Raw genomic sequence first — 25,783 nt, forward strand, 5'->3', positions numbered from 1 at the left:
TATAAAATACCCATATTTAAAACACATAGATCCTATATTTATATCATGACAGTATTGACCCTTAACTTTGGGACTGTCCTCTGATGTTGGTGTTGTGTTTTAAGACTTGGTATAGTTGCATGCTGCATATGATTGTGCAAAGCTTTTTCCTGTGCTTATATTTCACTCCAAATTGAAAAATATGCATTCTAAAGTATTCTTGTGATTGTATTACTCTGGCTCAATGTTTAAGTGAACTGCATAGATCCTCATTATATTATTATGACAACATTACCCTCATATTACTTTTTCTTTTGGGGTTGTCCTCTAATAGAGGTGTTGCATTGTCACTATTATATTTAGCCACTTTATTTTCCTATGAGACGTCTCACTTAGCTTTTTAGCTCATATTTTTTATTAAATTTTGTTTCAAATTACCTTTATGGTCACATGACCTTTACTAAGAATTTTGTTGCTTTTTGTAAATAATAAAATTATGAGTGCCTTGCAAGCATGCTAGTTGTCAAGTCTTTATTCTGGGTTTCCACCTGGCTCCACACTCAGCTCTATTTATCTTAATACTTAGGTTGATACCTTGAGACATTTGTATCTCTGGCTCTTTAAATGTGTATATGAGAGTGCTGAATTCCCTATCTTTTTATAAGGACTACTTCTCCTTATTTTCTCCCTATTTATAATAGTTTGCAATACTTATATAGGGTCTGCACCTCTAGTTTGATATTACTACACAGAGCTAAAATATTGGTAAATGGCTCCCTTATCTCCATTTTTTATTAATAAACTATTATCAGGGTATTGTCAGGTATTACTAAACTATTTATTATCAGAGTATTGTCAGGTATTAATAAACTATTTATTATCCGGTATTACTAAACTATTTATTATCAGGGTATTAATAAACTATTTATTATCAGAGTATTGTCAGGTATAAATAAACTATCTATTATCTGGTATTAATAAACTATTTATTATCAGGGTATTGTCAGGTATTAATAAACTATTTATTATCAGGGTATTGTCAGGTATTAATAAACTATTTATTATCAGAGTATTGTCAGGTATTAATAAACTATTATCAGGGTATTGTCAGGTATAAATAAACTATCTATTATCTGGTATTAATAAACTATTTATTATCAGGGTATTGTCAGGTATAAATCAACTATCTATTATCCGGTACTAATAAACTATTTATTATCAGGGTATTGTCAGGTATTAATAAACTATTTATTATCAGGGTATTGTCAGGTATTAATAAACTATTTATTATCAGAGTATTGTCAGGTATTAATAAACTATTATCAGGGTATTGTCAGGTATAAATAAACTATCTATTATCTGGTATTAATAAACTATTTATTATCAGGGTATTGTCAGGTATAAATCAACTATCTATTATCCGGTACTAATAAACTATTTATTATCAGGGTATTGTCAGGTATATCTATTATCAGGTATAAATAAACTATTTATTATCAGAGTATTGTCAGGTATTAATAAACTATCTATTATCAGGTATAAATAAACTATTTATTATCAGGGTATTGTCAGGTATTAATAAACTATTTATTATCAGGTATAAATAAACTATTTATTATCAGGGTATTGTCAGGTATTAATAAATTATTTATTATCAAGGTATTGTCAGGTATTAATAAACTATTTATTATCAGAGTATTGTCAGGTATTTATAAACTATTTATTATCAGGGTATTGTCAGGTATAAATAAACTATCTATTATCCGGTATTAATACAATATTTATTATCAGAGTATTGTCAGGTATTAAAAAACTATTTATTATCAGGTATAAATAAACTATTTATTATCAGGGTATTGTCAGGTATTAATAAACTATTTATTATCAGGGTATTGTCAGGTATTAATAAACTATTTATTATCAGAGTATTGTCAGGTATTAATAAACTATTTATTATCAGAGTATTGTCAGGTATTAATAAACTATTTATTATTAGGGTATTGTCAGGTATTAATAAACTATTTATTATCAGGGTATTGTCAGGTATTAATAAACTATTTATTATCAGAGTATTGTCAGGTATAAATAAACTACAGGTGGCCCTCGGTTTACAACGGTTCAATTGGCACCGTTTCAGAATAACAACCTTTTTTTCAGTCATGTGACTGCTATTGAATAGCATTGAGAAGTAGTGCATTGATTAAAATAGCCAGTAGGTTGAGCTGTCCGCTTGTGTTGCAAAGATATGCAAGCCAAGCAAGCTGAAATTAATCAGTTTAACCAGACCTGAGCTATCGAGCAGATTTCAAAGGAACAAGATCTTCCTGTCTATAAATCAGTCCAAATTGGAATGCATAGAAAGAACTGTTTGCAGAAAAATGCAAGTAAAGTCTGTGTTGTGTGATTATTTTATTAGGTTTATAATGCTGATTAGCATTTAAAGTCTTCATTTCATAGCTTTAAAAATAATGTATTAGGTCTTACTTATGACAATTTTGAGAGGGGCCTGGAACCTAACTCCCTCACTTCCCATTGACTTACATTATAAACTGGTTTTCAATTTACAACGGTTTCGATTTACAACCATTCCTTCTGGAACCTAACCCCGGCGTAAACTGAGGGCTACCTGTATCTATTATCCGGTATTAATAAACCATTTATTATCAGGGTATTGTCAGGTATAAATAAACTATCTATTATCTGGTATTAATAAACTATTTATTATCAGGGTATTGTCAGGTATAAATCAACTATCTATTATCCGGTACTAATAAACTATTTATTATCAGGGTATTGTCAGGTATAAATAAACTCTATTATCAGGTATAAATAAACTATTATCAGAGTATTGTCAGGTATTAATAAACTATCTATTATCAGGTATAAATAAACTATTTATTATCAGGGTATTGTCAGGTATTAATAAACTATTTATTATCAGGGTATTGTCAGGTATTAATAAACTATTTATTATCAGGGTATTGTCAGATATTAATAAACTATTTATTATCAGGGTATTGTCAGGTATTAATAAACTATTTATTATCAGAGTATTGCCAGGTATTAATAAACTATTTATTATCAGGGTATTGTCAGGTATTAATAAACTATCTATTATCAGAGTATTATCAGGTATTAATAAACTATCTATTATCCGGTATTAATAAACTATTTATTATCAGAGTATTGTCAGGTATTAATAAACTATCTATTATCCGGTATTAATAAACTATTTATTATCAGAGTATTGTCAGGTATTAATAAACTATTTTTTATCAGAGTATTGTCAGGTATAAATAAACTATCTATTATCCGGTATTAATAAACTATTTATTATCAGAGTATTGTCAGGTATAAATAAACTATTTTCCGGTATTAATAAACTATTTATTATCAGAGTATTGTCAGGCATTAATAAACTCTTTATTATCAGGATAAACCCATATAATAAACAGTTTATTAATACCAGACAATACCCTGATAATAAATAGTTCAAGGTAAGCTATACCTGAATGGCATACGACTGTACATGTATCAACAGGATTAAACCTCAGATCTCATTCTCAGGAGGAGCCCTGCTGTGTGGCTGGCGCCTCTGGCAGCTGCCTGGTTGCCCCTAAACACGGCCCTGGGGGGAGTCAAAGTGTAATGATCATAAAATATTTAAATGTGTGAGATCAGATCGATATTAACCACCCAGCCACTATGGACATTTTTAGTTGGAAGTGAAGCAATCTGAAGTAAGCAAGCACTAGCAACAGTACTTTACTTACCGGCACTGACTATAACTTATTTGGGGATGCAGACCCGCCTCGCCTGTGTGAGTGGCAACCTCCACGGCTCTACCGTGTCCGGCTGACTGCTCCTTCCTTCCACAGTTCCACGATGGTTATTAGTAAATGACCCATTGAGAGTGCCCCCTGACCCTCCCCCCGCATCTTCCTCCAGTACCCCCAACCAGTCTGCCGCGTACCCCTGAGGGTACCACAGATTGGGAACCGCTGCCTTATATGAAGAGTTAAAAATAGCAAAACTGCTTCCCTGCATAAGTCAAATGATATTACTATAAGTAGTAACCACAAATAAAAACATCTGCAGAGGGTCAGCACAAAAATGGGTAATTATCCCCACCAGCCAGTGTACTGCGAGTACAAAAGATCCCTAGTGTACCAATATACCATCAGGCTTAACTATCCGTTCGCAGTACTCCTGGCTGGTTATTTAAAACCACTGGACATTCCCGTGCTGCATCCTCTGTATTATCCTTATTATAGTGGTTTTCAGTGCCTAAATAGGCTAACGCAATTACCAGTTTAAAACGTATGCAAGGAGGCCGTGCGAACTCTTCATATAAGGGATGTTTTAGTATATTTTTAATATACCTTTAATAAATGTTTTATGTTTCACGCCTGCTGGTTTGTGATCACCTTCTGCACTATGTGCAAGTGTGCCATATAATGTTTCTCTTACATTTGTATACAAAGCTCGTCAGGTACACAGGAGCTGTGCAAATAACAATAACTAACAATTATCCAGCAAATCCGACAAAACACCGCAAAATGCAAAGATATCTAAAGTTATTCAATACGCCACACATACAGATTCGCCTTCAAATCACAATATTAACTGCTTCAGACTTGGCACTAGTAAAACAGATCCTAGCGCTTATAAACTATAAAACGCAGCTTTTCTGCAGTTTCAATAATTCAAACCTACAGAGGGGATTTTATAGAGCAGAAACAATCCAAAGCATTTCTCGTTGCTTTTAATATATCGTCTTTCAATGATTATAGGGTTGTGCGCCCTGCTAATAACGTACTGTGATATAAAAACTAAAACACTTTTCTTGCTGGGGTTTTAAAGGACGACATGCAAATTGCATATTGATATTATACTGGGCAGAAAAACCAGACATGTGCACTGACTAGTGCAGAATTATCAGTCATTTGGAAGATAAATCCCCTTTTGAGTTAGGACCAACTGGATGTGATTTCCGCAAGATGCTAAGAAAGAGCAAGACGAAGTGGCAAACACACACACACACAAAGTGCTTACCCTCCATGGCTAGGAACGAGCAGAACGTGAGGGAAGGTTAAAGAAATGTACCCAAAGCAAATAGGAAAAAATGGAAAAAAGAAACAATATTAATAAATGCAGCTAAGAAAAAAACAAACATAAAATGTGCAGTAATAAATATAGCAAATATCTTTGTGTGTTAGCTATAAGGAATATTTATAAAGAGTCAGAATTATTTATCTGTTTAAAACCCTGTGATGAAAAGCATATTGCCATGCATACGAGTACGTGCAGCGTTCACAAAGGGAGTATATAATTCCATCATGCAAAAGAGCTAAGTTGCAGTAAAAAAGCACTGGGTGTCATGTACAGAGGGACATACTAAATAGTGTGCCCAAATCTGACCACACACACTTCAAACAATCTATAAAGTTCAAACTGACAAGTATGAATTACACACAAGAAGTATCTGTAGAGTTATCAGCTGGTGAAGAATCTCCCACAATGAATATGCTATACATTCATAACGCTATGTATTTCGTAGACAAGCACATTTTTTAAATAAATCGTCTACGACTTTATTCATGGTTAAAGGGACATGAAACACACATTTTTTTCTATCATGGTTCAGATAGAGCATATGGCTGAGCCAATAACATTAGGCATATATGTGCACCCACCAATCACCAGTTTTTGAACCTACCTAGGTATGATCTTCAACAAAGGATACCAAGAGAACTAAACTTAGATAATAAGAAGTAAACTGGAAAGATGTTTCAAATTGCATGCTCTCTCTGAATTATGAAAAAAAATTGTGTTTCATGTCCCTTTAATATGAAATAATTTTCAATTCCCTTCCAAAAATTTTAAATGGTTTTAGAACAATAAAGTATGTTCTATGCTTAAAGTCAATGTAAATTTTGATGCTTAAGTGCTCGGTCTTTAAAAATTCGATTAAAAACAGGGGCACTTTAATTCATCAACATTTACATTTCACTCATGTTGTGAAAAAAAACTTACCTTTTAATCTTCACAGCAGCTCCAGCTTCCTCCGGTCGTCGCAAGCCATTTCTGATGTCAGAAATGATGGATAGGTCATCCTCCAATCAAAGCTTACCCCCCGGGGAATCAGTGTCTGATTAAACGCTGTGATTGGAGGAAGCCGGATTCCTCATTTTAGACCCAGGAAGAGGATTTGCAACGGGTGGAGGAAGCTGGAGCTGCTGTGAAGATTAAAAGGTAAGTTTTTTTTCACAACAGGAGTGAAATGTAAATTTTGATGAATTAAAGTGCCCCTGTTTTTAATCAAATTTTTAAAAACCAGGCACTTTAGCATCAACATTTACATTCACTTTAAAGGGACAGTCAACACCAGAATTTTTGTTGTTTAAAAAGAAAGATAATCCCTTTATTACCCATTTCCCAGTTTTGCATAACCAGCACTGTTATATTAATATACTTTTTACCTCTGTGATTACCTTGTATCTAAGCCTCTGCAGACTGCCCCCTTATTTCAGTTCTTTTGACAGAATTGCATTTTAGCCTATCAGTGCTGACTCCTAGGTAACTTCACATGCATGAGCTCAATGTTATCTATATGAAAGACATGAACTAATGCCCTCTAGTGGTCAAAATGCTTTCAGATTAAAGGCAGTCTTCAAGGTCTAAGAAATAAGCATATGAACCTCCTAGGTTTAGCTTTTAACTAAGAATAGCAAGAGAACAAAGCAAATTGGTGATAAAAGTAAATGGGAAAGTTGTTTAAAATTACATTCCCTATTTAAATCATGAAAGTATTTTTTGGACTTGACTGTCCCTTTAAAGGGTAAAGTTAAACTAAAAACAACCAGATCTGATTTTTTTACAGCATGCCATTTTTGCATTACTGACCCTAGATAATTGTGTGCTTAAAGGGGTTAAACACATAGGTAAAGTACCACTCTGGAGATGACAGTTAAATGCAATATTAGAGTGTCCCTTTTAAACATTTTTCCATTAACTCACACCCTAATAGATACATTAAGTATTCACTGCTACAACAGTCCGTCCCTAATGTATTACACAAAATTAAAGGAATAGGAACTAGACATGCCAAGTCTAAAACTTCAGAAATCAAGTTGCTACACAACTTAAAGGGATATTAAACAGTGCACCTTTGGTAAAAACAAATATGTTAAATCAAAGTCAACGTAAAAAGTAACAAATTGTGTAAAAAACAGCAAACAAAAGTTACTTATTCTTTTGCAAAATGGTCACATTCTCATGTTGACGAATGCCTGTTCTGAACATGGGAAAATCTAACACTCTGTTTATCTAGTCTATTCACTTAATAGTAAACCAGCTCATGTTACTCTAAACGTTTTATGACAGTAGACTACAGCCCTCTTGTAGGTCTGTGACAGGAAGTAATGGACACTGCCCAAATTAAGTTAAACAAAATAAATAAAAAAGGTAATATCCATTTCAAATGATGTATAATACATATAGCAATGTTTTTTTTTTATTAATAAAGTCACTGTTTTTTTAATTACAATAATGAAAACAAACTGTTTCATATCCCTTTAAGAAATCATATTTCCAGCAAATCAAAATAAGAAACAAAACGGTCATCCAAGTACAGAGACCAGATTATAAGGACAAAACTGTGTCAGCAAAGATGAGTGATTAACAGCTCAAATATTTAGTTTTGATCACATAGCGATATCCTTAAAGGGACATTCCAGCCACAATTGGAATGCAGCAAGTAAGTGTCGTAAGCGCTCCGATATCCACTGTAAACTCCAAAGTACTTCTCAGCGTTCTTCACGCTGCCCGCTGCTTCCGCTAGTCCTGTGTTACCAATCAGAAGTCCCTCCGGGAACTCCTCTGCTCAGAACCAGGGCCAAGGAGAAAAGAGGGAAGCCTCACCTCCGCTTCCCAAAACATGAATAGTAGAAATTGCAGCAATCCCAGCACTTCGGTAATGATACTTCCAGGACAGGAGATTAGATAAAATCAACAAGTTTCTTTATTCAAAGGATAAAAGCAATACATCTTGAGAAATAGTAGGTCAGTCAGTTATACGCGTTTCGTCAGCAGACACGTAACTTTCTCAATGACTTATGGGTAAAAAAGGCTGGCAATCCATTTATAGGGCTCTATAACACACCCCTTAACTTTATTTAACTCTATGCTTGCCACATCATATATAATATACATGTGGCAAGCATGGAGTTAAATAAAGGATGCTGAATCAGAATCATCAAGGGTTGGAGACAGATCAGTATTTTGGGATAGTAAAAGTTATTGAAGTGCACTACAAATAATGAAAGAAGAGGCATTTCAATATAAACACCCCTTAAAGGTACGGAAAACACCTGTATTATAAAATGTTTAATAATGCACAGTAAATCAATGCCTGAATATACTTCACAAGCTTAACTTTGCCACAGATCTGTCCATAATTTGTAGTTTGTCTTATCTTTTATGCAGAGGCAAAACAATGGTGCTTGTTAGTCTTTTTCCAAATAAAGAAAGTGGTAGCTGGAGTTTAATACAGTATGTTTACTGTCCCTTTAAGCAAAAGGTTTTTGCTTATCACCTTGAAACCACTGGTGCATCCAGAGTTAACCACTGCCCTCTAAATGTGTAAGTGTGGGCTCCGGATTACATAGTGCCCTCCAAGAAAATTAGCACAATGTTATCCATATGGCACACATGAACTAGCGTTGTCTAGCTGTGAAAAGCTAATAAAATGCTCTGAGGCGGCCTACAAGGGTTTAGAAAATAGTATATGAAGTATCTTGCCATTTTTTTAATTTTCGTTAGCATATGAGGTATATAATTTTGAGTTTAATGTCTTTAAGTTTCAATATCAAATCAAATTTTTGAAAACATATTTGAACCTGCTTAAGTGCTACTCCTATATATGATAAAATAAAAGACAATATTCAAGGAAAGGGACTGGGGAAGATAATGCTACCGGGAAGGGTAAGAGTGGGGAAATTTGCGTTCCGTGGAAGGAATAAGAAAAGGCAAAATATTGTTCATGGGATGGGTTGAGAGAGTAGGGAATATAATGTTAGTAGAGCAAAATACTAGGACCCAGCACTAACCTTTAGTAATGTCTAGGGTACGTTAGAGAAAGGAGTCCACTGCAATCCCCTTACATGTCAAGGCAACAAACATTTGTCAAGCAACATCTTCTAGGTTAAACTAACCTATATTCAAAAATTGGGTCAAAATATAGAAATTTGATGCATGATATAGCTAATAACCAGAAACATTGTTATCTGTTGACCCAACCCTTGAATAAAGTTTTGTTATAACCTAGAAGATGGTGCTGGAGACAATGTTAGTGGCATGGGATAAAAAGGTCATATTAATGGGTGTGGGGAGGATAATGCTAGAAGGAATAAGAGTGGGAAAAATCAGGTTAGCAAGAAGTAAAGAGTGAGAAGGATATTGTTAGAGGAATGGTATGAGAGTGCTAAAGATAATGTTAGTGCGAAGGAATGAGAGAGGGGAGGATACTGTTAGAGGGATAGGGTGGGAGTGGCAAGGAAACTTTTAGTGGTATGGGGTGAGAGAGGGGAGGATATTGTTAGTGTGAAGGGGTGAGAGTAGGGAGGATATTGTTAGTGTGATGGGGTGAGAGTGGGGAGGATATTGTTAGTGTGATGGGGTGAGAGTGTGGAGTATATTGCTAGTGTGATGGGGTGAGAGTGGGGAGTATATTGTTAGTGTGATGGGGTGAGAGTGGGGAGTATATTGTTAGTGTGATGGGGTGAGAGTGGGGAGTATATTGTTAGTGTGATGGGGTGAGAGTGGGGAGTATATTGTTAGTGTGATGGGGTGAGAGTGGGGAGTATATTGTTAGTGTGATGGGGTGAGAGTGGGGAGTATATAGTTAGTGTGATGGGGTGAGAGTGGGGAGGATATTGTTAGTGTGATGGTGTGAGAGAGGGGAGGATATTGTTAGTGTGATGGGGTGAGAGAGGGGAGGATATTGATAGTGTGATGGGGTGAGAGTAGGTTGGATATTGTTAGTGTGATGGGGTGAGAGTAGGGGGGATATTGTTAGGGTGAGAGTGGGGAGGATATTGTTAGCGTGATGGGGTGAGAGAGGGGAGGATATTGTTAGTGTGATGGGGTGAGAGTAGAGAGGATATTGTTAGTGTGATGAGGTGAGAGTGGGGAGGATATTGTTAGTGTGATGAGGTGAGAGTGAGGAGGATATTGTTAGTGTGATGAGGTGAGAGTGGGGAAGATATTGTTAGTGTGATGAGGTGAGAGTGGGGAGGATATTGTTAGTGTGAAGGGGTGAGAGTGAGGAGAATATGGTTAGTGTGATGGGCGAGAGTGGGGAGGATATTGTTAGTGTGATGGGGTGAGAGTGGGGAGGATATTGTTAGTGTGATGGGGTGAGAGAGGGGAGGATATTGTTAGTGTGATGGGGTGAGAGAGGGGAGGATATTGTTATTGTGATGGGGTGAGAGTGGGGAGGATATTGTTAGTGTGATGGGGTGAGAGAGGGGAGGATATTGTTAGTGTTATAGGGTGAGAGAGTGGAGGATATTGTTAGTGTGATGGGGTGAGAGTAGGGAGGATATTGTTAGTGTGATGGGGTGAGAGTAGAGAGGATATTGTTAGTTTGATGGGGTGAGAGTAGGGAGGATATTGTTAGTGTGATGGGGTGAGAGTAGGGTCGGAGGACGATGCTTATAAATAACAGCAGATTTCTCAAATTAAAAGAAGATTCAGGAATTAGCTCTGAACAAGATGTAAGAAGTATGAATCATTAGAAAAGACCAGTTAAATATGAACATTTTCAGTTATGGTAACTGTGTTAATATAACTGCCAGGGGAATGTTAATCCTAACGCATCTGCCTTTACCGCACAAATAACCATCACCTGTTTATTTAAAGTAAAACAGGACCTAAATGTATTGGATCCTATTGGGATTATTATTTGATAACAACCTGAAAGAAATCTAAAGCCCTTGCAAAGCCCCAGCTGGGATTTGTAGCACAGCTGGTACTGGTTTTCACATATTCTGTGGCTTGGCGTCACGGGAAAGGTTGGCAGAACTTTCATATAAACAATCTCACTTTGAGTGGTCAGCTCCAGGAGTTTAATGCAGAGAGAAGAAAAACTTTCAGGGGATACATGAAACAGAAAAATTTCCATGGAAAATATTCAAGCCTGCTGACGTCTCAATAGATTATACTTTTTTTTTAATGTGCTCTTTTAAGCATGCGGCACTGAGTAATGAGATTTAAAAAAAATATTTTAGAACTATTTGAACTAATCAAACTTTTTGGAATAAAAAGGAGTGACTCAAATCCAGAGAAGGAAAGCTGTGCACTAAATAACCTAGGAATGTCATTCAAACTATGTTCAATCCAACTCTTCCTCAATAAAAAAAGATCCTATTTTTATTCTTTTATGTTTAACCTACATTTATAAGATATAAATATTTAAAGGGACATATACGTGCAAAAAAGAAAATACTCCAATTTGTTTGAACATTTTCTAACTGCAATACTGCTTGCATTTACCTGTGTGTTTAACCCCTCTAAAGAGCTTAGAGCGATACTGAACACAAATTTCTTTCACGATTCAGTTAGAGCAGCAATTTTAAGCAACTTTCTAATTTACTCCTATTATCAATTGTTCTTTGTTCCCTTTGTATATTTATTTGAAAAAGCAGGAAAGTAAGCTTACAAGACGGCCCATTATTGGTTCAGCACCCCATATAGCTCTTGCTAATTGGTAGCTACTTTTGGCCACACTACCCAAGCGCCACCCAGGTGCTGAACCAAAGATGGGCCAGCTGGTAAGCTTAAACTCCTGCTTTTTCAAATAAAGATACCAAGAGAACGAAGAACAAACTGATAGTAGGAGTAAATTAGAAAGTTGCTTAAAATTGCCGCTCTATCAGAATCATGAAATAAAAAAATTGGGTGCAGTATCACTTTAAACGTGTATTTAAAGAGAAAGAAATGTAAAAATTGAAATGTACATGGGTAACTGTTTTTCAATGGCATACTCACATATGCCTTGAGGGCCATGCACCAGTATTTGAACACAATGTGTGTATTATATCTGGGAAGACAATTTGTGCCATACAAGTCACTGCTGACTCGCTGAGCAGATGTTTGAATACTGGTACACAGGCCCTCACAGCATATGAAAAACAATAATAGCTAGAAGCATTTCTCTAATGGATATATATATATATATATATATATATATATAGCAAATTCATCTATTTCACATGCAGATTTCAACGTTTACCTTTCTATCCCTTTAATGCCAACTGTAAAGCAGCTATGCTCTACTGGGAGCTAGATAAACACATCTGGTGAGCCAATGACAAGAGGCTTACATGTCTAGCCACCAATTCCCAGCTAGCTCCCAGTAATGCATTGTTGCTCCTGGGGCATACCTATAAGTTTTCAGCAAAGGATACCAAGAAAATGAAGTAAATTGTATAACTGAAGCAAATTGAAAGGCTTCTTAAATTTGTATGCTCTATCTCAATGACGGAAGTTTAATTTTGACTTTCACGCCCCTTTAAATAAACATAAACATAACACAAATCTGCAAATACATAAATAGTAATGCAACTGCACCCAGAGGGATATAATGCTAAACAAAATACTTATTAGCTCGTGAAATGTTTATATACGTTCTTAAAGAGACATGAACCTTGTAGCAATGGATAGACAGACAGACAATTAAAGCAAACACCATATAATATATTGTGATTTCTTTATACTACTGTGTACCTTTAAAATAATTTCAGATTAAACTATAAAAAATAATGAAAACGGTAACTGTAAATTTATTATTCCTTTTAAAATGATGTAGAATAACAGATTATTTGCCATTGCAATATAAGAAATAACATTGTATTGCTATTGTGAAATTATAGCTTAAAAGAAAAATGAAAGGAGCTGCATGAAAAGAATGATTAGTTCTAAGGTTTCATCTCGACTAATACGCTCGGCACAAACCATCCTCATTTTACATTTATTTCAGTGTTATGGTGTACCAATAATTTAGCTTTTATAAATTGGTTTAAAGGGACAATACCCAAATGTTGAAGCAATTGAAAGTGATGCAACAAAGCTGTAAAAAGCCAACTAGAAAATATCACCTGAACGTCTCTATGGAAAAAAAGGAAGATATTTGACCTAAAAATGTCCTTAGTAGCCACATCCCATTGAATAGGGATTTTAAGCAGCCAGTCAGGATGCTAGTCCCAGGACTTGCTAGGGAGCGTGCTTTTTATAGTGCACAAAAATTGCGTGAGATTTCAGTGAAATCTCTTGAGATCACAGTAAAGTGTGACATCAGCACAGGTGAAGCTGATTAGATGCTGCTGTTTTATTTGCTGACAGTAGCTGAAGTATTGCTATTCACAGAGCACTTAATATTGTGAGCTGAATACATTTTGAGGTAAACTATCTTCCTTTTTTACATAGAGATGTTTAGATAATATTTCCTTGGCAGCTTTTTCAGTTTTGCTGCATGACTTTCAAGTGATTTAGCAAATGGGTATTATGTCCCTTTAATATATACCACAAGGGGAAATATCAGCACTCACAGGACATTTACATTATTATTTTTTTAAGAAGAGTCACATTTTCTTAATAAGTTGTAACATTTTAGGGCCGGATGCCATTTCACCAGACACACTAAACAAAGTACACAGGGTCAAATAAACATCTCAATATCCCAAACCAGGTGCCAAAATGTATGTAATAAGCGCATGATCCTACCTTTACTCCCTCATTGTAACTGTCCACTGGACTGTTCAGACCAGCAAGGCTTCCAATATGACCAGGGGCCCCAGGCCGAGGGGGTTTCTTTGGTGGAGCCGTATGATCTGTATAAAAACAGGTAGGTCATAAGCCGGCCATCTTGTTAGCAAACTATCTGCGCACACACAGTACACACAGATTTAAAGGGACAATAAACACTGAGATTCTAACATAAAATGTTTAATAATATGCCGTAAAACAACTTTGCAACATACTTTTATTATTTTTTGCCCCCTTTTCTTGTAATGTGAGTCTGGATAGTGAAGGTTTTCCACTTCTGAGAACTGGAAATGCACATTGCAGACTTCACAAGCCTAACCCTAACATATTTATCCGGTATCCAGTAACAAGTCCGGAGTGGCTCCTCAAAATAAGACAAGTGGTAGTTGGAGTTTGACCTTTGGAAAACAATTGCAGCAAACAAGGTGCTTTCAAAATATTTTCACTCACCTAATATACAAGGCTGCAGAAAAATGTGTGTAATTACATGGTGTTAACTGTCCCTTTAAATGGACATAACTCAAAACTAAAACACACAAGTGCATTTAAATACTCAATAAAAGCATCTTTTTCTTTAGTGTGATGCAAAGCTATGCATGTATGACCTGTGCACCCACATTCACTGCTCAAGTGGTTTGTATTGCAACAGTGATGATCAGTGTTTTTTGTGTGCAGCCCAGCAGTGAAACAGTTAATAAGAGAACCAAACCTTCCAGTCTGCATTGTGCAGTGTTTGCTATTTGCAAAGTGTGGTTACCTAATTAACTGTGTCACTGCTGGACCGCACACAGACCTGGACTTAGAGTGAACACTGGTCACTACCCACATAATACACAGCACTGCTGGCTCACGTGCTTTTGTATGTGGCAGCGCAGGGTACATGCATGCATGCTACATGTAGTTTTAATTCAAGCTTCTTGCAAAACTCCTTCTGTTCACTCATGGACATTTCACCTTTGCCTACTATGTCCCTTTCACTAATGAGTAAAATATCTATTTAATAGGCTTACCTGGTTTTCCCACAGGCTGATATATGTGCTGGTTACCAGTCTGTAAAAAATAAAACAAAGGTTTTGTTAATAAGGAGAACAAATTGATGAATAAGTAACATTACACACATTTACACAAACATACCAATACAATTGTATTCAATTCTGAAATACTGTGAGGTCATTGTGCTTTATATGTAAACCCCACCTGACTGAGCAAGTGGGAAACGTGTGTGTAGATCTCAGTCTAGGCCTATTCACGGTGGAGCATTAGAGCCAATACAGCTCCAAGTCATTTACAAAATATGCAAAATACAAAACTCTGGTCAATATTGTTTGTGTATTGGCCAATCTCTCTCTATCTATTTATATCTGTATCTATATCTGTCGGTATCAGTATCTTTATCATTCGCCTCAGGCTTCTTAGTCTTGTTTGTCTGTTTGTTTAGCCTAGCTCTACTAGGGTTAGCACTTTCAGTTAGTTCTTGAACAGTTTGTTGTATCCTGAGGGGTACTGATTCTCTCTGTTCTTTTAAATTTTATATCAGACATGTTGTATCCTTGACAACAGGCTGGTCCTGTTTGGGTACTACGTTTGCTTCTTCTTGTTAAGAGGATTGTTTTCTTGTATTTACAAGTTTAAGGGGCCCTTCTTTCCAAGATGTCAGGTTGGTCCCAGTTTATCTCATATTGGAGGCCGTACGACTTAAGTTGTACTCTATACTAAGTCTTTGTCCCTGCATAGCTTGCATTACAAATCTTGCTGTGGCAGTGTCTTCATAGTTCCTGAAGTCTTTTGGACAGGAGCTGGAGTCCTCTTTTCTGAGGGGGGGTGGGGGGTTGTTCCCTCTATTGGTACTCCTTGGTGGATAGCATTATCCTCTTGTACAATCTTTTTTCGCCAGTGCTTTTCTCCTCTTTGATTGAGGTATTATGCCCTTTTGCTTCCCCTGGTCCTTTGTGGTAGGACTCCAGTCATCCGGTTGAGGAGACCCGGTTCTTCGGGACCGCTTTTTCCTTGCAGTGTCCTCCTATGATTCTTATACTTGGGGATCTGGGGGATTGTTATGCAGTCTCTTTTGCCTTCGCCTTCTGGGAGTTTGAAGATGATTGTTCATCGTTCATTCCTTGTGCTGGAGGGTTTCCGGGAATCGATCAAGTTTGGATCTTCAGAGACTGTCATTTTCTCAATCAGGGATTCATTTCCAAGGTTGGAGTTCGGATCTCTTTTGGTTCCTTCTTTTCTCCTCGGACTTTGTAGGTATTATCCTAGAAGCCCTTTGGGGCTGAGTGATCTGTCACTGGGATATGTCTTGAGGGATCAGAGTTCTAGACCCATAGGGGTTTTTGTTCTCGCCCGTCTGCATTCAGTGTCCTCTATAGCTTGGGTATTAATTTCCCAAAAGTAATGAATGCAGCTGTGGACTCTCCCCATTTAAGAAGAAAAACTTAAATTATGCTCACCAGATAATTTTCTTTTCTTCTAAAGGGGAGAGGTCCACAGCTGTTTTTTTTCATGGGGTGGCCTAGGATTTTTCTTCTTCTGGCATATTTTTTTACCCTAATGTTTCTCCTACTGTTCTTTGTTCCCTTGGCAGAATGACTGGGGGATGAGGGGAGTGGGGGAGGTATTTAAGCCTTTGGCTGGAGTGTCTTTGCCTCCTCTTGGTGGCCAGGTTCTGTATTTCCCAAAAGTAATGAATGCAGCTGTGGACTCTCCCTGTCAGAAGAAAATAAAATGATCTGGTAAGCATAATTTAAGTTATCTATATCGATCTATCTCTGTATCTATCTATATTGATAACTGTCCATCATCCTTTTTGATTGCATCCTTTTTAACTGTCCATCAGTATCCATCTATAGCTATCTGTGCCTGTCTATTTATCACTGTCTGCATCTTATCATTATTAACTGTAGACCTTCCAGATGTCTTGAACAATATTAATTCAAATAGTAAACATGTACTTTACAAGTAATACAGTTTTTAGGACAATTTTTGTCGCAATGTTTTAAATGTTGTTGCAAACCCTTGCTCAAGAGTGCTAAAACATGCTCCTGAGCTCCTAGGGGCCTTCTTAGCTTTACTCTTTAACAAATGATACCAAGAGAACAAAGAACATTTTTATAATAGAAGTAAATTAGAACTTTTGTTTAAAATTGCACACATCGTATGACTCATGAAAGTCCAATTTTGCATTTAGTGTCCCTTTAATAAGGGTACAGATGTAACTTGCATCCTTTTTCCACTGATGAATGCTTATCTCTCACCAGTGTCTGATTAGGTTATGTTCTGTTAGGGTATTATATCCCACATCAAATCCAAACTATGGCAACAGTGCAATACAACATTTTCACAGTAAAGAGCACCAAAAAGTTAAACCGTTCTTGCAGTCTACAAATAAGAACATATGTTTTAAGTATTAGGATATCTCAAAATTCTATTCTATTACTAATAACATTACAGTAAATGGCCTGGAAAGCTGGGATTTCTTGCATTAAACCAAAGTGCATCAACCTTTCTGCGAGGTTAAAAATGTGGCCGCAGTATTTATAGATAATTTGTATTAGCAAATATCCCAGTCATTACCCTGATAGCAGAACTTCAAACCCTGAAGTATCCCCCAGCACAAATTTACTTTGGCTAACACACTGACAAGAGTTCTGTGGCTCAAGTGTCTTATGCTGGGACAGAAGACGGCTGAAATCTTGTTGTTTTCTTATTGTAACCTTGGAGCGATCCAACTTTCCTCTCACTGGCTCCCAACCACAAGCATTCCATCAGCGCTCTCTCATTCCCCATAACTCCCAGGAACCTGGAGATTTCACCGGACACAAAATCATGCAACAGCAGGAAAAAAATGGCTATTCCAACACTTAAAGCAATCATGGAAAAAGATGTGCAACTCTTCCGCAGGCTTGGAAAGGTTGAAGATTGAAGTCATTTCAAGTAACCTCAAGAAGGGATTTCTTTTTTTTTTTATAGAAAATAGATTTCTACTAACTGGAAGACAGTATTTGTAGAAGCTAAACATCCTTGATTAAAAAAAAGTGTCAAATACATTTAAATGCATGGTATGAATGTTTAAATCAGGGGTCTCTAACTTTTCTTTTTTATCAATCAATCATAAGGCTGTGGAACAATTATTTTTAAAGACATTCTATTAATTCAATTTGAAATATCTACTTACAATAAGTGCTACAGACTTGTATACACTGCAATAAAAACATACTAAACTTATGAGCATAAGAATAAGCTTCCAAATAAAAAGGTAGAGGGACTACGTTTCAAATAGGGACTGGCATATGTGGTGATACGTATTAATAGCCTTGCTCGTTACCTCTCTCTCTCTCCCCACTACAGTTTGCCTACTCATTCACTGGCACACGCATTTACCTTATGCGGCCTGCAGAGGGTGCTGCTTTAGCATATTAGACAGGAAATTGTAGAGATATTTTCAATATAAACTAGGTCTCTCATATGCTGGAAATTAACAATTCAAATTTACATTACATTGTGATTACCAATACACATTGTATACTGACATTTTGTTTGTCCTTGGTTTAAGAACACACTCATAGTTGCCAACCTTTGAAAATAAAATTCCCAGGGACAATTTGGAGCATAGCCTCGGCCACTCCAATCCATGGCACGTAAAATACTACTAATATATTTTAGCCATACTGTTTGCAGTATATAATTTTCTTTATCCACTGTTATAGCCCTTTAATGCAGGTTAAATCATAAGCTCTGAATCTCCTCTGTTACTCTTCAAGCACATAAATGACATAGAAAGAATAATTTTACAGCAAATACCAAACCAAGCAAACAAGGGTCACATCCTTCAGCATCTGTATAGGACGACACTACAAAGAACCCTAGTTTATACAGATGTTACACAAACTGAAATTAGACAGTGATATTACCCCAATATCTTTAACCTGCTGACTACTGTGTTGGGGCTGCTGGAATGGAGAACAAGGTATGTAAATATGTTGAGGATTTTTATTTTTTATTTTACTTTTGCTAAAACACCTTTGAAAATTTCACAAGCAGGTGGCATTTTTGATCTTTGCTGCAGCAGTGATTGTGGGCAGCAGGTTAATAGAACCAGCAATGCCCCAGTAAATCTGTATTTTTTGTATGTTCCGTGAAATCCAGTCCCAGAACATGAAGAGCATGATGCCTTACGCCCCTGCTAAGCAAAGCCTCAATATGTAAATAGGGACAATTACACATGTGCCAAATTGCGCAACACAATTGATATGCCTTGCTTCCTCTCCATTTGCCTCCTACTCACCCTGGTATTATATATCGCATCTCATGGCTTCCCATTACAGGACATCTGAACACACACTGCTAACTTTCAGTATAACAGAAGACAACAGATAAAGAAGACTACAGAAAAAAACGCATACAGTAACTAGAGACACTAGAGAAAAATCCAAAGCCACAGCCCCCTCTGTGGTGGGAGTACTGCACATTATTATTAAAATAAATACAGACTAAATTGAACAAGGGACACACTTTAAAGGCAAGGACAGGAAGCCAAACAAACAGTACTGTCCTGGGAAAAATGTTGGTAACTATGCACACTTGGTTGTATTTACAAAATAATTATTATGATTAATTAGATTAAACTTAAGAAAATAAACGGTATAGGATTTTCTTGGAAGTCAAGTCAAGAAAATGTGTAAGCATAAGTTTGTCTCGACTGAAATTACACATACTCAATCGTAAAAATAAAACTATGGACCCTCTATGAAGGTTATAATACAGATAATAATCTTAAGTATTGGTTCACAGTTAAAGTAAAATACATCTGTGTTACCCATCACCATAATTACTTCAAGATAGTATTTGTTTTAATTTACAAAACAATTGCTCATACTCTGTACATATGTGTGCCTAAATTTCCAAATAGTGATCAGAAGAGATGTTACCCCAAACTTCATATTAATGTTAGCCTTCTTATTAATACAAGGATTAAATGTGCAATTCAGCACTTTCTTAAACTCTGGCAGTTAAAGTGAAACAAGTAATCTACATCTAGCATGGATGTAATTAATTATCATCTTCAAAGGAAGCACCTTTACCACAAGAACTACACCCTCTTCCTGCCAGTGAATCCTCCCCACAGTGGTACACACATTAAGGCTACATAATAGACTGCAATGTGGGCACATAATCATTCATTGTCATTTTAAATAAGAGCAAACGTAACACTTACACCACTGTGTAGTCTAGAAAAGCATCATTTAAATACTGGAAATCAGTATTATTATTATTATTGGTATAGCTAACACAACAATGCCTTAAAGGGCTACTAAACACAGTATAACAGCATACTCAATAAATGCATAATAAAGAGACAATGGAAAAGCACTTTGTTTTAATTTAAAATGTGTAGATTTTTTTTCTGACAAATTTAGTTACATTTTCATTCCTAATGCATCATGTGACAGCTATCAGCCAATCACAAAATGCATATCTGTATATCCTGTGAATCTTGCACATGCTCAGTAGGAGCTGGTGCTTCAGAAAGTGTGCATATAACAAGATTGTGCACATTTTGATAATGGAAGTGAATTGGAAAGTTGCTAAAAATTGTGTGCTCTAGCTGGATCATGAAAGTTTAATTTTGACTTGACTGTTCCTTTAACAGAGGATGAGACAGACTGATGTTGGCAAACGACAAGCCATTGTGTAATTCTTGCTTGATGTAGGAAAGACTTCAGAACTTTAAAAAACTGTCTTTAAATGGAGACTTAAAATACATTTTAACATAGAACATAATATTTGTCACTCTTGCAAAACACAACAGATATGTTTAGAAACTTTTTTTTCTTTTAAATAAATTCAGTGCTCAGTTAAGCAATTGACCTACTCAAGTCTCTGGATGACTGTGGTTCAAACGATCTGGAGAGCAGAAGTCAACAGTTTTGAGTGCGATTGCTGTAATATTTCAGTGTTTTTTGGTGATGTGAAAATGAATTGTGCAATCCTGAGGATTATCTTGGCGGTTGAAAAAAACAGAACATAATAACTGTATTTGCTTTCCAGCAGTCTGGTCCAACATTTTAAAGTGAGGGGCTACACTGAATTTGTTTTATTTTTTTAGGTTTTATAAATGTCAAATCCGCAATGATTTAGCAACATATAAACACGAGTTTGGAAACATACACTGTACCCCATACAGAGGTGAATCATGAGAACCAGCTATAAATAAGCATTGGATGACCACACTGTGACCCTCAGTCCATTCAGTGAAAAAATGTCCTTAACGACCAAGGACGTACCCTGTACGTCGTTGGTCTTTGAAAAGCGGTGGAAGCGATCCTGATCGCTTCCAGCCGCTTTCCTGTTATTGCAGTGATGCCTCGATATTGAGGCATTCTATAATAACTGTTTTTAGCCATCCGATGCAGAGAGAGCCACTCTGTGGCCCTCTCTGCATCGGACATCAATGGCCGTAATCGTTGGTGGGTGGGAGCGGATGTGGGAGGCGGGTGAGCGGCCATCGGTGTTGGCCTGGCAGAGTTGAGAGGCGGGATCGTGGGTGGAGCCATCGGGAGCACGCTCGGGGGGCGGGCGTGCGCACGGGGCGGGAACCGCTAAACTACGGAAAAATGTTGTGATAATAAGTGGGAGAGAGGGGGGAGGGAATTGCTAAATAAAAGATCTAAGGGATCTGGGAGGGGGTTGGTCTTGGGGGGGAAGTATCCAAAATGGCCCCCAATAAGGTAGAGGGGGAGGGTTAGAGAGCTGATTGGGGGGGGGGGGGGGGTCAGGGAGATTGGGGGCTAAGGAGGGATCCTACACAGCAGAATAATTAAAAAAACAAAACAAAAAAAAAAACACCTTTTATTTTAGTACTGGCAGACTTTATGCCAGTACTTAAGATGGCGGAACAATTGTGGGTTGGGGGAGGGAAGAGAGCTGTTTGGGAGGGATCAGGGGGTCTGATGTGTCAGGTGGGAGGCTGATCTCTACACTAAAGCTAAAATTAACCCTGCAAGCTCCCTACAAACTACCTAATTAACCCCTTCACTGCTAGCCATAATACACGTGTGATGCACAGCGGCATTTAGTGGCCTTCTAATTACCAAAAAGCAACCCCAAAGCCATAAATGTCTGCTATTTCTGAACAAAGGGGATCTCAGAGAAGCATTTACAACCATTTGTGCCATAATTGCACAAGCTGTTTGTAAATAATTTCAGTGAGAAACCTAAAGTTTGTGAACATTTTTTTTTATTTTATCTCATTTGGCGGTGAAATGGCGGCATGAAATATAGCAAAATGGGCCTAGATTAATACTTGGGGTTGTCTACTACACTAAAGCTAAAATTAACCCTACAAGCTCCCTACATGCTCCCTAATTAACCCCTTCACTGCTGGGCATAATACACATGTGGTGCCATATATATGTCTACTATTTCTGAACAAAGGGGATCCCAGAGAAGCATTTACAACCATTTATGCCATAATTGCACAAGTTGTTTGTAAATAATTTCAGTGAGAAACCTAAAGTTTGTGAAAAAAAATTGTGAAAAAGTGAACATTTTTTTTATTTGATCGCATTTGGCAGTGAAATGGTGGCATGAAATATACCAAAATTGGCCTAGATCAATACTTTGGGATGTCTTCTAAAAAAAAACATAATTTATGCTTACCTGATAAATTCCTTTCTTCTGTAGTGTGATCAGTCCACGGGTCATCATTACTTGTGGGATATTAACTGCTCCCCTACAGGAAGTGCAAGAGGATTCACCCAGCAGAGTTGCTATATAGCTCCTCCCCTCTACGTCACCTCCAGTCATTCGACCAAGGACCAACGAGAAAGGAGAAGCCAAGGGTGTAGTGGTGACTGGAGTATAATTTAAAAAATATTTACCTGCCTTAAAAAACAGGGCGGGCCGTGGACTGATCACACTACAGAAGAAAGGAATTTATCAGGTAAGCATAAATTATGTTTTCTTCTGTTAAGTGTGATCAGTCCACGGGTCATCATTACTTGTGGGATACCAATACCAAAGCAAAAGTACACGGATGACGGGAGGGATAGGCAGGCTCTTTATACAGAAGGAACCACTGCCTGAAGAACCTTTCTCCCAAAAATAGCCTCCGAGGAAGCAAAAGTGTCAAATTTGTAAAATTTGGAAAAAGTATGAAGCGAAGACCAAGTTGCAGCCTTGCAAATCTGTTCAACAGAGGCCTCATTCTTAAAGGCCCAAGTGGAAGCCACAGCTCTAGTGGAATGAGCTGTAATTCTTTCAGGAGGCTGCTGTCCAGCAGTCTCATAAGCTAAACGAATTATGCTACGAAGCCAAAAAGAGAGAGAGGTAGCAGAAGCTTTTTGACCTCTCCTCTGACCAGAGTAAACGACAAACAGGGAAGACGTTTGTCGAAAATCTTTAGTTGCCTGTAAATAAAATTTAAGGGCACGAACTACATCCAGATTGTGCAAAAGACGTTCCTTCCTCGAAGAAGGATTTGGGCACAAGGATGGAACAACAATCACCTGATTGATATTCCTGTTAGTGACTACCTTAGGTAAGAACCCAGGTTTAGTACGCAGAACTACCTTATCCGAGTGAAAAATCAAATAAGGAGAATCACAATGTAAGGCTGATAACTCAGAGACTCTTCGAGCCGAGGAAATAGCCATTAAAAATAGAACTTTCCAAGATAACAACTTTATATCAATGGAATGAAGGGGTTCAAACGGAACACCCTGTAAAACGTTAAGAACAAGGTTTAAACTCCATGGTGGAGCCACAGCTTTAAACACAGGTTTAATCCTGGCCAAAGCCTGACAAAAAGCCTGAACGTCTGGAACTTCTGACAGACGCTTGTGTAACAGAATGGACAGAGCTGAGATCTGTCCCTTTAAGGAACTAGCGGATAACCCCTTTTCTAAACCTTCTTGTAGAAAAGACAATATCCTAGGAATCCTAACCTTACTCCAAGAGTAACCTTTGGATTCGCACCAATATAGGTATTTACGCCATATTTTATGGTAAATCTTTCTGGTAACAGGCTTCCTAGCCTGTATTAAGGTATCAATAACTGACTCAGAAAACATAATTTATGTAAGAACTTACCTGATAAATTCATTTCTTTCATATTAACAAGAGTCCATGAGCTAGTGACGTATGGGATATACATTCCTACCAGGAGGGGCAAAGTTTCCCAAACCTTAAAATGCCTATAAATACACCCCTCACCACACCCACAAATCAGTTTAACGAATAGCCAAGAAGTGGGGTGATAAGAAAAAAAGTGCGAAGCATATAAAATAAGGAATTGGAATAATTGTGCTTTATACAAAAAAAATCATAACCACCACAAAAAAGGGTGGGCCTCATGGACTCTTGTTAATATGAAAGAAATGAATTTATCAGGTAAGTTCTTACATAAATTATGTTTTCTTTCATGTAATTAACAAGAGTCCATGAGCTAGTGACGTATGGGATAATGACTACCCAAGATGTGGATCTTTCCACACAAGAGTCACTAGAGAGGGAGGGATAAAATAAAGACAGCCAATTCCTGCTGAAAATAATCCACACCCAAAATAAAGTTTAACAAAAAACATAAGCAGAAGATTCAAACTGAAACCGCTGCCTGAAGAACTTTTCTACCAAAAACTGCTTCAGAAGAAGAAAATACATCAAAATGGTAGAATTTAGTAAAAGTATGCAAAGAGGACCAAGTTGCTGCTTTGCAGATCTGGTCAACCGAAGCTTCATTCCTAAACGCCCAGGAAGTAGAAACTGACCTAGTAGAATGAGCTGTAATTCTTTGAGGCGGAATTTTACCCGACTCAACATAGGCAAGATGAATTAAAGATTTCAACCAAGATGCCAAAGAAATGGCAGAAGCTTTCTGGCCTTTCCTAGAACCGGAAAAGATAACAAATAGACTAGAAGTCTTACGGAAAGATTTCGTAGCTTCAACATAATATTTCAAAGCTCTAACAACATCCAAAGAATGCAATGATTTCTCCTTAGAATTCTTAGGATTAGGACGTAATGAAGGAACCACAATTTCTCTACTAATGTTGTTGGAATTCACAACTTTAGGTAAAAATTCAAAAGAAGTTCGCAACACCGCCTTATCCTGATGAAAAATCAGAAAAGGAGACTCACACGAAAGAGCAGATAATTCAGAAACTCTTCTAGCAGAAGAGATGGCCAAAAGGAACAAAACTTTCCAAGAAAGTAATTTAATGTCCAATGAATGCATAGGTTCAAACGGAGGAGCTTGAAGAGCTCCCAGAACCAAATTCAAACTCCATGGAGGAGAAATTGACTTAATGACAGGTTTTATACGAACCAAAGCTTGTACAAAACAATGAATATCAGGAAGAATAGCAATCTTTCTGTGAAAAAGAACAGAAAGAGCGGAGATTTGTCCTTTCAAAGAACTCGCGGACAAACCCTTATCTAAACCATCCTGAAGAAACTGTAAAATTCTCGGAATTCTAAAAGAATGCCAAGAAAAATGATGAGAAAGACACCAAGAAATATAAGTCTTCCAGACTCTATAATATATCTCTCGAGATACAGATTTACGAGCCTGTAACATAGTATTAATCACGGAGTCAGAGAAACCTCTATGACCAAGAATCAAGCGTTCAATCTCCATACCTTTAAATTTAAGGATTTCAGATCCGGATGGAAAAAAGGACCTTGTGACAGAAGGTCTGGTCTTAACGGAAGAGTCCATGGTTGGCAAGATGCCATCCGGACAAGATCCGCATACCAAAACCTGTGAGGCCATGCCGGAGCTATTAGCAGAACAAACGAGCATTCCCTCAGAATCTTGGAGATTACTCTTGGAAGAAGAACTAGAGGCGGAAAGATATAGGCAGGATGATACTTCCAAGGAAGTGATAATGCATCCACTGCCTCCGCCTGAGGATCCCGGGATCTGGACAGATACCTGGGAAGTTTCTTGTTTAGATGAGAGGCCATCAGATCTATC

General features: G+C 37.1%; 1 protein-coding gene across 10 annotated transcripts in view; it reads right to left on the reverse strand.

Annotated features, from left to right (window-relative positions):
• The window catches only part of PTK2 (protein tyrosine kinase 2), a 773,150-nt gene that overhangs the window by 27,115 nt on the left and 720,252 nt on the right, over positions 1 to 25,783 (reverse strand). For all 10 annotated transcript variants that reach the window (XM_053715391.1, XM_053715387.1, XM_053715388.1 and 7 more), the window contains 2 exons: positions 14,817 to 14,856; positions 13,765 to 13,871 (listed from right to left, as the gene is read on the reverse strand). In XM_053715391.1, the coding sequence (XP_053571366.1) occupies positions 13,765 to 13,871; positions 14,817 to 14,856 (147 nt within the window). The remainder of the gene's footprint in view (positions 1 to 13,764; positions 13,872 to 14,816; positions 14,857 to 25,783) is intronic.

This window comes from Bombina bombina, chromosome 5, assembly GCF_027579735.1.
Source record: "Bombina bombina isolate aBomBom1 chromosome 5, aBomBom1.pri, whole genome shotgun sequence".
Taxonomy (NCBI): Eukaryota; Metazoa; Chordata; class Amphibia; order Anura; family Bombinatoridae; genus Bombina; species Bombina bombina.